The sequence below is a fragment of the Pleurodeles waltl genome, chromosome 10 (assembly GCF_031143425.1).
Source record: "Pleurodeles waltl isolate 20211129_DDA chromosome 10, aPleWal1.hap1.20221129, whole genome shotgun sequence".
Taxonomy (NCBI): domain Eukaryota; kingdom Metazoa; phylum Chordata; class Amphibia; order Caudata; family Salamandridae; genus Pleurodeles; species Pleurodeles waltl.
The window spans coordinates 241,781,690-241,793,933 of NC_090449.1; the positions used below are offsets into that span (position 1 = coordinate 241,781,690).

The 12,244-nt window shown below is 40.8% G+C and overlaps 1 protein-coding gene across 1 annotated transcript in view; it reads left to right on the plus strand.

Annotated features, from left to right (window-relative positions):
• Positions 1–2,930: 2,930 nt before the first annotated feature.
• Positions 2,931–12,244, plus strand: part of MOSMO (modulator of smoothened) — a 114,426-nt gene continuing 105,112 nt past the window's right edge. Inside the window, exon 1 of the mRNA XM_069210292.1 lies at positions 2,931–3,311. Coding sequence (XP_069066393.1) covers positions 3,206–3,311 — 106 coding nt within the window. The 5' untranslated portion in view covers positions 2,931–3,205. The remainder of the gene's footprint in view (positions 3,312–12,244) is intronic.

Sequence of the window (12,244 nt, forward strand, 5' to 3'; positions counted from 1 at the left end):
AATAATATACCACAAAAAAGTCACATTTTGCTTCAGATTTTCATTTATATGGCCACAAAATTACATATTTATGCTGTAGTATCCTGAAGGGACTGTTTTACTTCAGAAAAGGTACCAGTGTTTTACGGCCTATGTCAGACCATGATATTGCAGAATAAGGGTACATTCCTGAAACTGATTTCATTGCATGGGTATAAATGCCTTATTCTACACATGTTAAAGTGTCATACACAAGGCTTTGAAATTTCACAGGAAGACCCTGCTAACCTTAAAATGTCAGACTAAAAACTTGATACCTATGTGCTTGCATAATGAAGTAGACACAACGGATTCTTTTTACCCGGGAGTATAGGATACACTCTTCCCTGGCTAAATACACAAAACACTTGTATACTACAGGCCTATTTATATCCAAATTGAGCATAAGGATAGAGCAGTTATATCAGGAATCCTTAGTTGTTTGTTTTAAGGAGCTTCACTGACTGTGTTAGGGGTATGCTTCATCACTAGGTCTCATCCTGGTCCCTAAAAAACAAGATGGGCTCAACCATATTTTAAGGACAACTTACCCCCTTTGGTGCACATGATGGAATGGTTCTGTCATGCACATCGGTGGGTGTGTGTGGAGGACGGAACCATTCCTTCCTCGCACTGGCCCGCGAGGGACGTGGTGGCACTCCCCCCAAGCTCACTTGAACCACCCCCAAGGGATGGTAAGGGAAGCGCTTCCGCTGCCACCCTGAACCACCCCCAGTGATCCAATGACATTGGTGCATGCGCTGACGTCATCAAAAGCCTCCCAGTGCGCTGGAACACATTTGGCTTCCAGCGTGTGTCAGCAAAGGTAGGTTTTTCCTGTTGGGGGGAGGGGATTCTATGGGACACAGAGGCACTGGAGGAGAGCAAACTATTTTCGTCTCCCCGAAGCCTCTCTGCAGGGCATTCCTGCTCCACGATCGCACATGAAGTTGCGATCGTGCAGCAGGAATGCCACCACTAGCTCCAGGGATTTCTTAATGATACTAATGCGCGACCTTGCTTTGTTATTTTAAATTCCCAAAACATAGGCAGAAGTTAAGGGGCCATCAGGGCTCCTTTCATTCCTGAGTATCCTGGCTGGGAGCTATCTAATGCCTCACGCCTAAATGCAAATGCAATGGAGAGGAAACCAAGTGAGTCAGTTTGTTATTGCTTCACAAGTACTTAAGAAAGGCATGATTTTGACTTTGTTCAGTCCATGTATATGACAGATATGCATGCACTGTAAGAATGTCAGATGTGTTGGTCTGTCCTTGTATTTACACAAATAACAATTGAAATACCACTATTTTGTTTTATTTCTTTTATAGTGCTGCTTATCCCAATGCAGGATGTCAGTGCTTTACATCACACATACACATTATACATTGGCAGTAAATCATGTGTGTAAATCAATGTACAGAATGAGTCACATATCTTTATAGCTTACTGTACTATATTAGAAGGATTACAATTTATGAACTGCAAGTAACAAACTGATTGCCGTTTTATCTCCATGTTAAAAGCAGTAATCCATTTACCTATCTACAGAAAATAAAATCTGTCACCTGCATATTACATTATGTGCTTAGCAGGAGATACTTTAATCCTCTATGCTATTTAGATTCAAAACTGAGACTAGACAAAACACAGATCTCCAGCAAATGCATTAACCTCCACTGTTATATCACCATTATTTTATTATGCCAAGAGATTTGCAGACTTCACAATCAATTGAGCATAACAGATTTACTGCCACATTTTACTTTGTTGCAAATATTTGTGGCAGTGATTTAAAAAAATAAATACATGTTGAGGCCTAGATTTTGCGTTGGAGTTACATCACTTTTTCAGCACACTCCCAATGCAAAATCTCATTTGTTAAATCTTGTAATGCACCTAACTGTACTCATGATAAACCTGCTAAACGTGTGTGAGGGCTTAAACTCTGATGTAACTGCTCACATGGTCATGGGTTGTAATGCCCCTTCCTGTGATGCCATGCACCGTGATGTCACGCGCTGTGATGTCACTTGCATACTGCCTAACTTATTTAGCGCCCCTCTCCTTCTCTTTTTTAGAACTTGTGCTCCTGTCTTACCTGAGTGCTCTTCTTGTGCCTGGACAAAGGTGTAACTCTCTGAAGAGCTTCAAAAAGAGTGAAACTCAGGTCAGGGGTTTATTGTATTTATTCAAGCCAGGTTGGCTTGGTTGGAAGTTTGGCAATCCAGAGCTGTAATACAGTGCCCGGAGTGGTGACTGGCTTTTGTTATTTTACAGCTGTGTGGCTGGCACCTGCTAATCCTATGCCTAAAGTCTTTGCTGTTAAAATAGCACAAGGCTTTTCCACTTTCTGGCTCAGAGTAGAAAGGGGTTGTCTTGTGATATATACACCCCACCACTTTTATCTATGGCCTGACCCAATGTGCCCCCCACCCACTCTCCCCAAAAAAAAAACACTTCTGGAGGCATCACTAATCATGTGATGTTGAGCCAAGGTCAAGTTCCCCATGTAATAAATAGGCAGCTCTAACCGCAAGACCACATCTCCTCCGAAGGAAACCTTTGGTGGCAGACTACAGATAGTTTAGCAGAGCTCTCATGTTTCCCAGGTTCTTGGTGAGCAGCTCGAGTTTAGTTTTCTGGTTTGTATTCTGGGATTTGTAGTTCCGCGTTTCCTTTATTATTATCAGAACTGCAAATTACGAAATGGAAAGCTAATGCGTGATCACGATAAGCTACTCTCGCATGAAGTTGGATAGCCTGAGTGTTCTGCTTCGATATTTGTATTACTTTAGAAGCGTTAAGCTAGCTACTTAATATATCTCTCACTTTGTTAGCCGTTTCTTCTCGTTTGTAGGTGGGGATTGCTTCGGTCTTTCCGCTTAGGGGCTAGGGCATGCTTTTGTTTGGACCTGGAACAGAGGGCTGCGTCCCTCTTCTTTTTCTAGCGCCGAAAACCCATAACACTAGTGAGAACGGACAGCGGGGTGGTGTACTTCCGGGAAGCCCTGGAGCAGGACTTGTACTTCCGGCACGGCGTCCCGGCGCTCTCCGGCCAGCTTTCGGCTGCTGGCTACCGTAAGCGGCCCGTGGAGGGGACGCCCCCCTCCGGCGCTGCTTGCTCCCCGCTCTGAGGCCCACTGGCGGCGGTGGCGGGGCGACCTGAGGCCGCGGTGAGCGAGATATGGATAAACTGACCATCATCTCAGGATGTCTCTTTCTGGCCGCCGACATCTTCGCCATCGCGAGCATCGCCAACCCCGACTGGATAAACACCGGCGAGTCTGCGGGTGAGGAGGGAGACTTATAGGCTAGGGCGGCGGTGAAGAATTATCTACATTTGGGGTGACTATAAGGGTCTCTGTGGCAAGAATTATACGGCAAGTCACCGTGGCATCTAAGTGTATGCACGGGCAAATAAAACAGAAGGGAGCAGCCTTACGGGCCGGGATGCCTTCACCACATAGTGTGATTGGATAACGGGATATGATGCTGTTGGGCGTGCAGTAAATATTGAGTATACATTTAGAATATGCTTTGAATAGGGGAAGCTCAAATCCACATAGTTATGAAGGACCTTGGGTGTGCTATAGAAAGTCGCCCATATGCCTGTGTGCGATGGTTTACATAGTAGTGAGTGTGGTGGTACTGTAATTTTTAGTAAAAGCCTGCCTAGGCGTAAATAGACACTGGCATCAAGTTTAAGAGGGCTTGAAAAATACCGATTGGTGTTTAGGGGCGGTGGGAGGTGTTAGTGGTCGCCGAGTAGAGGGCAGCGTCGGTATGGGCGGTTTGAATATTGTTTAATGTGACATTAAAGGGATTCAGTAACCAACGTATGCGTGAAAGTGTATTGCCCTCTGCCTTTGAGGTGAGGGTCACCAGAGCAGCGGTTTTCGGGGTTTGCGACTTATTTACACTGGTCCACAGTTAGTCGAGACTGAGTCGAAGGTGTGTTTGTGCTTGGAGGGGCTTAAGCACTGGGGCCGGAACAAGGCTCAATGTGTGTTGTTTAAGTGCTTCCGTTAACAAGTGAGTGGCTTCTCTTTCGCAGCTCTCAGTCATTTTGCGACTCTAACTTGTTTCGCTGTTGAAGAGTGGGACGATGGGGTTGTGAGATGATAGGGCATGAATGTAGTCTTTGGTCTTTTAGTGTTTATTTAATGTTCTGTAACTGTTATTTAAGGCTGTCGACCTATTAACGGGCTAGGTCGTTAAGTATTTATTTTTTTTTCTGTGTGTTGCGCGAACACAGACCCCAAGCGCACTTTTTATACAAAGGAAAATATATCTTGTATAGTCTGTAGTGTAGAAAAGAACCATACATGGTTCACCATTTTAACATCTCGCTAAATTCGTAATATCAAGGTATGCGTCCAATGTTTTGTTATGTAGAGGCATAGAATCATTCTTAGAGGCTTGATAGACAAGTCGTTTGGAACAAGAGGCCGAGAAAAGTGTAAATATAGAGAAGTCCTAGAATAGACGTGGATTACTAAGGTCTAAAAGAACATAAAAACACATTGGCAGAATTAGTTGAGCTGGCATTGCAAACTTATTTGAGAACGACAATCATAGCTATTAATTTACAGTATCACATGATCATGTGGCATGTTTATACTGATGTGTTAAAACTTTCTTGCATTCTGTTTTTAAAGAAATTGAATTATAGGTCTAGTGTGATCCTTTTCATAAATTTGTACCATGTTCTTTGTACAAACCTTGACGATGAGCGTACCTGAGTAAAGGTTTTAGATTATCTCGTTTAAGGTGGATTGAGTAAAGCTATAGACCTTTCTTTAACTGCCTGTAGGTTTGAGATTTCTTTGGTGATATGTGCGTGTGATTATTATATATATTTTTTTAAATCTAAAAATTATATTTGCGGACTAAAATATTCATCAGGCAACCGCGTACTGTGTGAAAGTGCAAGGTATGTGTGATCTACCTAATGACTGAGTGCATTCTAGCTGCCACATAAAGAGATACTTTTTACCCAGAGTGTCCATGATGGATGAGGTTCTGATGTTAGTTCAGTTAGTGACTGCTTCAAATAGCATGTTATTTGTAGAATTATAGGCATCCAGGAAGAAAATTTGAATTCGATCCGTGATTAGGTTTGACCGTATTAGGCTTGGCTGCGTCTATTGAAAGAGTCAAAACCAGAAACTAAACAGCTGTTTTATCTTTGGTTGTTCGTATAGTGCCACATATCAAATAGGGTTTGGATTGAATATAACTGACTTTGCTTTGTCTACTCCATCTTGCCTTATGTAGAAGTTTACGGTGACGTGTCTAACATTATGTTTTAAGATTTTTGATTACTCTTAATGGATCCCTGAAAGACTTCATATGTTTATTGGAAGGTGAAATCACTGAGATGGTTCTAAAATGGACAGTTACTAAGGATTTTGTAAATGACCTCTGATCTCCTTATCCTCCTTTATTTAGAAAAGGCAAGATAATCGCTTGTCCCAGGCGCACGGAGTTGTTGGGAATGTAGGCAATATTTGCATCAGTAACACATTAGTTGTTGTTTCATTTCTGCTTTGATGCATAATTAAAGTAATTGGTTATTGAAGGCTTTTTGATGTTCGGTCAATTGCCAGTCTTGGATATTGAAGGAAAACGGCTAAGCATAAAAAGTCGCATGTTGAGTTTCCTTAACGGTTCATTTCTCTCTCTCTCTCTCTCGCTCTCTCTCTCTGCTGTTTATCCATCTGTTCTGATCAAAATGAGCATGGGTATATGAACATATTTCCCACCCTAACGGATCTCACTCACAAGATTAGTGTCTTTAACTTTATAGTTTATTTACATTCATTTAAAGATCATTCAATTTCAGTATAAATAGAACATTTCTATTTTAAAGAAGCTTGATTGTTTTGAGTGTCATTTTAAGTGTGTATGAGAATGAATTCCCCAATTGCGAGAATGAAAAAGAACATAGCTGCTTGATTAATTCTGAGCCTCTCTTTACGCTCATGTGATTTCTTCTCCCCTTAAACAGGTCCTTTGGCTCCGTATCAATAAACTGTCCTCTTTTAAGGTACCTAGGTCTCATTCACAAAGCTTTGCACAACCGAGGACCATAATATACGTTTAGACCTTATCTTCTTTCCTGCAACCTTTGTTCCACTTCCTCAAAGCGGTCATTGCCCTTTCTGTCATGATGCCAGGAGAAAAGGCAAGGGCTTCCCCTGTCTGGCTGCTGAACTCTAGAACTCTCTGCCCAATCCTCTTCACTTTAGTTTTAGAGCTAAACCCAAAACCTTCCTTATCTGATCTATCCCTGTCTTACTCAGTGTCGCAGGTTTACCAATCTGTCCTAGCGTCAGTGGAGTTACCATACCCTCCATAAAACTACATTACATGCATGTTCTCAATCATCCTTCTGCATTCTGTTCCTAAGAAGTTATGTTTATTAATCACTTGTTCATACTGTGCACTTAGGTTTATTGGATGCCTGTGATAGCAGTTTGATCCTTGTCAGACACTTAGCTCTGCTTTGCGGTATCTCCTTATTTGACCTTTAGAAAAGGAGACCTTTTTAATGGATCGCTATACTTGCAAAGGCTTACTGTGTGTAATGCATGGTTGGGCATGTGTAAGAAACCAAAAGCTAGGTTGTACACCATAGTTTTGCAATGAATAGTACATATTTGCCTTCTGAATTGTATTTAATTATTCTTGAAAGAATAAGAACAGAACCCAACTGTTGACACGTTTGAATCTTTTATAAGCATAAGCTACTGTCATTTTTAGGTCGAGCGCAAACGCTTTGACCTGCTGTAAGTATTGTGGGCTTTTAACCACGCTCACCTCAAGCCCGTCACTTTCACTTGTTCGTGGGCTAGCCTTTCAAAAATCCCTAGATGTCATTGGTGAGTGTCATGGGTGTCTTTGTTTGTCCCGCCTTGGGGCGGTTTTGTTACAGTTTTGCAGACTGGTTCTGTTACACGGATAATTTCACGATTGCCAGTATACTTCAGCGTGGTTGAACTTTTTTTTTTTTTCTTCTTTTGTCTCTCCTTCGTATGCCATGGCCCTCACAGCATGAGCAGCGCAAACTCCATCGGCGGTATTGGAGTGGTGGTCACATTGTTCACACCGTTGCCTAATCAGTCATTTCTTCTACTCCCCCTTCAAACTCTATAGTTTTCCCAAAAACACTTATAGTTGATAAATGCTTTACTAAAAGGCACAGAAATCTGCAACACGGTTTCCCCGGCACAGCGGGAGAGCCAATGCTACTAATTCACTGCACTCAGGAAAAGTTGTCCCATGATGGTTTGTAAGCATTCTTTTTCAAAAGATTTTTGCCCCTAACTCAGACTTTGGTGGTTCTAGGACAATGGGACCACCATCAAAATGTTCAGCATGACTCACTTTTGTATAGGTTGTCCCTGAGTCCCCACACCATATTAGCAGGGCCCCCAAAATAATAACCTTTACCACCATTCAGTCCCTCTTTAACTTCTCTTATGACTGTAACTTTTATTTTACAGTAGTTTTGTGTTTTAAGGGCCTCAGTATTGCAGTACACCTGCTAGGCCTGAAAACGTGTAAGACACGACACCCTCTAGGGGCTAAATATATGGTCGAACTACATTACTTTATACCATTCTATTTTCATGTGGTTATACGTTTTAGGGGCTGGTTATTTGGTAACATGAACGTGTTTCTTAAAGATTATATTTTTATTGTGGTGTCCTAGGGGCTGTTCTGAGCATTACAGACGACATACTACAATATTTGCTGCACTTGGTCGTCCCATAATGCTTTGCATGGCGTTCTTCTACAAAAATGTTTTGGTCATAACTCAGTCTGTGGTGGTCCCAGGACAATGGGGCCACCTTCAAAACATTCACCGCAACCTGCTCTTTCTATCTAGATCTATGGGTCCCCACAGTAGGTTAGTGGAGACCCCAAAATAATAACCCCTTTCTCCATTTGGTGTCTTTTTAACCTCTCATGGCTGAGAGTAGTTTGTGTTTTAAGGGTCTTGTTTGTGATATTTATGCAGTAGGCCTGCTAGCCCTGAAATATGTAATGCACTATGCCCTCTAAAGGATAAATATGTGGTTACACTGCATTACTTTGTCATTTTCCATTAACATTTTCCTTTCACATGGTTTTGCTAGAGTCTCTAGGGCAGTGGTTCCCAACCTTTTGACTCCTGAGGGCCCCCAATGAATCATTACTGGAAGCTGGGGACCCCCAGCAATTTGTACGATTTAATTTTCAAACATTAAAACACTAATTTGCAAACAAATATCACAAGTACACACCAAACAAATACTCAAATTACTAAAGATAAAATTCTTTTATATTGAAAAAATATGCAAAAATTTAAACATTTTATTGGGAAGGTTGGCGCTGCATCTCGGCAACTACCTTTTCAATGTTTGGTTTTATTTAGGAAAGGTGAATCCTCGGGTCAGATTCTACATTTCTGGAGCGTTTTTTTTTTTTTTTTTGTTGTTTTTTTTTATTTATTTATTTTTTATTTTTTAGGTATGCAAGATCTGAGAAAGCTTTTTCACATAAATTAGTGAAGGGGAAAGGAAGTAAACCATAAGTGCCTCTCACCTCTCCCTAGCTTCTCTGTCACATGTACTTCATTTCTTTTATAGCACTTCTCATACCGCTGTAGGGTGTCAGGGCACTTTACAGGGGACTACAAGGTGTAGGATTCACGTCATCCACACTGGTAGGCATTTTCTAAGAGTGCTTGGTCCAGGGAAGCACAAACTTAGGGTTCAGAACACATCACAGTGATTAGTGATTAGTGATGACGTTAGCAATAGGAAAATATTTCTACACAAGCAAACCTTTTTTTTTTAGCAGCATAAGGAAAATGAAAGACTAGGAAAAAAACAACTTTCTAATTTGTGCCATGTGGCTTGCATGCAGCTCTTTAATGGCAGTTCACAGCTCACTGTGCTAGACTATGATTATGAACTGCACAGTAACAAAATAATTTTTGTGACAAAAGCAGTAACCTACTGTGCCATGCATATAAAATACTGTTTTTTGCATGATACACATTCTTTGCAGCAGGCATGTTAACTATCTGCGCTACCTTTGAGTCAAAACTGCTACTGCACAAAACTCCTATCTCTCTCCAGCAGATACATTAATTACTTGAGTTAGCTTGACCCTTTTATTTTTGCAGTACAAGGAGCTTTGCAGTGCATTTAAAACTGCTCAACAAAGGAAGTAGTAAATATGAAAACACACATGCACGTGTTTGTCAGAGGCCCCAGCTGGAGAAGTGCCTTCCTCCCAGCCCAGGCCTGCATACCCTCTGGGAATGTGTCACAAACCCCTGGGGGTCCGCGGACCACAGGTTCGGAGCCACTGCTCTAGGGGATAACTATATAGTAACATGGCCATGTTTCTTACAAATGCTGTTTTCATTGTGGTGTCCTCTAGGGGCTGTTCTGAGCATTACAGTCTACTGCCAAACATTTTTCTGATAAAGGTTTTTATGAGGTTTATATCATAATTGTATATGTTTTATGCTCTCTCTATTGCAGTTATGCCCATAATTCAGGCCAATTTAACATCCTTATTGCACCGTGACTGTTTGAACACTCTAGATATGTTTAGGTGACCCTTCTAGTTTATTTCTCTTGTTACACCTCTGTGGCTGTCTTGTTTTGGGAATTGTTAGCCAGCCATTCACTCTGATGGTGGGGTGGTGACAGTGGTATTCTATTGGAATTAGCATGGCAGATTTGAATTGGATGATAAATGGCATCATTTTCATTTTTGGCTGCAGATAGAGGACAAAGGTAAATGGAAGTGCTTTAGTTATATGCAGGGCTACTGGAATATTAAGTGTTAGTAAGAGACCAAATTATGGGGCAGAGTTGACCAATTTATGTGGCAAGAAAAGTCCAGTTATGAATTTACAACACCGATGGCTCTAAGTCAAGCAAGTGCGGGACCCATTGCATTGCAAATGCTTGTTGTTGAAATGCAATGAATGCTATTAGAGAGTATAATAGATGAACAGTCATTGATGGCAGGAATGCTAGAAATAGAAGGCAGCTGTACAGATCTTTTATTAACCTAGATTCCCTGCCTGATATGATGTTGTAATTGTCTGTCTGTTTTCACAATAGTATCAATGCTCTGCCATCCAATGCTTAATTTTAATTTATTATACTTGTTGTTTCTTTTGAAAGGGATTTCAGTCATTCAGGGCACATAAATATATGCATTGTCCCCTCTTACAATCCTGCTACTAAACATAATCTTGAATTATCGGTCTCCCACTTTAGTGGCGTAACGAAACTTGAGCCCCCAACCCACCCCCTTTCAAAGTTCATAAAGGGGGTGTGGGTGGCTCCGACACACTACCTACCTATTCTGCTGATGGGACCCCTTGAAGCTCGGCCCCTCCACCCACAACTCGCGCTGCGAGAGCCTTTTGAAACGCCTTAGTCTCACTGTTGTTAAACTGTACTTTATTCACCCCGCACTCACCCCTGCCGTGACAATACATTTAAAAAATACATTCTTAAGCTCTTAGTCGTCAAAGGTTTTTGTTTTGTGGCCTCTTTACCTAAACCAAGCGTTAACTACCCCTTCCTAAATTAATTAATGTGGTTATTGTTCTTACCGATAACCGTAGGCTTTCTTAATCGTTTTCCCGCTTCTTTTGGCATTTTTAACTCTGTTGGACATCTTGGTATAAAGAAGCTTTCATTCCCCTTCATTCTCGTTACAGTCGGGTATAAAAAAAATAATAAAAAAAATGGAAGTGGATTTGACAATGGCAGCCTTATTCTTTTCATGTCTGCTCTTGCGCTGTCACAGGTGTTGATAAACATTCCTTTCCCTGTTTATGACCATGAGCCCCCCCCCTTTTTTTTTTTTTTTTTTTTTTTTTTTTTTAATTCTTCATATTTGCATATTTTGCAAATCGTGGAATTGGTAACTAAAAATAATTCACTGATTCGGTAGATAATGATAAAGTGCATATGCCAAAGCCTCGTCCCAAATGGGGCGCATTAGCCATCAAATGCACCGTTGACAGGGCAGATTGTTGTGTTTTGCCTGTACAGGGCTCCAGATGAAAGTAATGCGATCCATGAGAGGACCCTTCTCAGTCTGTATGTTTTTTCGGTTTTACGAAAACTCGCCGCAAACACACATTCATCTTTTAGTCTCCAAAATTATTGCTGTGACCTGGCATTATGCTTTCATAAAACGTTAATCTGACAGTTGGTTTATATTTACATTTCCTCTGTTCATGAGCTGAATTATGATTTTGATTTTTGTTTTGCTGTTGGGACATTTCATGGATCTGTGCACGTAGTCTACAATTATGTAAAATAAGTGTCAGTTTTATGTTTGATTTTATGGTACTTGTGACATTCTAACCCATTAATTTTCTAGCTGTCTGCACGGTGAGTTGCAAATAGATTATACCATACTCGGGATTTTGGAATGTAGCCATGTATCGCCTTCAACGTAGAATTATTTATTTTACTGCATTTTGAGACGCTTCTGTGAGTGTTCGTGATGTTGAAGGATTGCACCAAATGCCGCATCTTTTAATTTGTACTTTTTGACACCCCTTTATTCCTACCTTTAAAGTTTTGGGATACACGGCCTGTGATATTGAAGTTCCAGTTTCACGTGTGTAGACTGCAAACGTGTTTCCATCAACTTGCCGCCAGGCTTTAGAGTGGTTTACATATGTAGCTCTGGAGTACAAGGTCACGAAAGCACTTTGAAATCATTTTCACTTACGTGATAAAAACGTTGCCTGAAGTACTTCATTGAGTGAGACGTGAATGTCTTTGGTTGAGGGCGGGGGTAAGTTACATTAGATGATATGCAGGTAAACGTATCAACAGGGAAAAATGTATATTCATTTGAAAAAAATGAATTGTTTCATGCAACATAAGTGTTGCTCGAACTTTTTGTTTGTACCTGTTTACAAATAACCTTGATATGTGGAAATAACATTTATTACAAAGAGATCATTGTAAGTTTTTTTTTTTTTTTTTTTTTCTTCTCAGGAGTGCTTTGTATCTCCTGCTTGAGATGTAACCAAGATGCAGGTGTGTTCTGCATCAGAAAACATTTTACTTTTACATTACTGTACCACAATATCTAATTTAAGATATGTTTGACAAGGGAGAGTGTTATAACTGTATGTTACCTTGAACCAAAACGATGGCGTTGAATCACAAGAACTCAG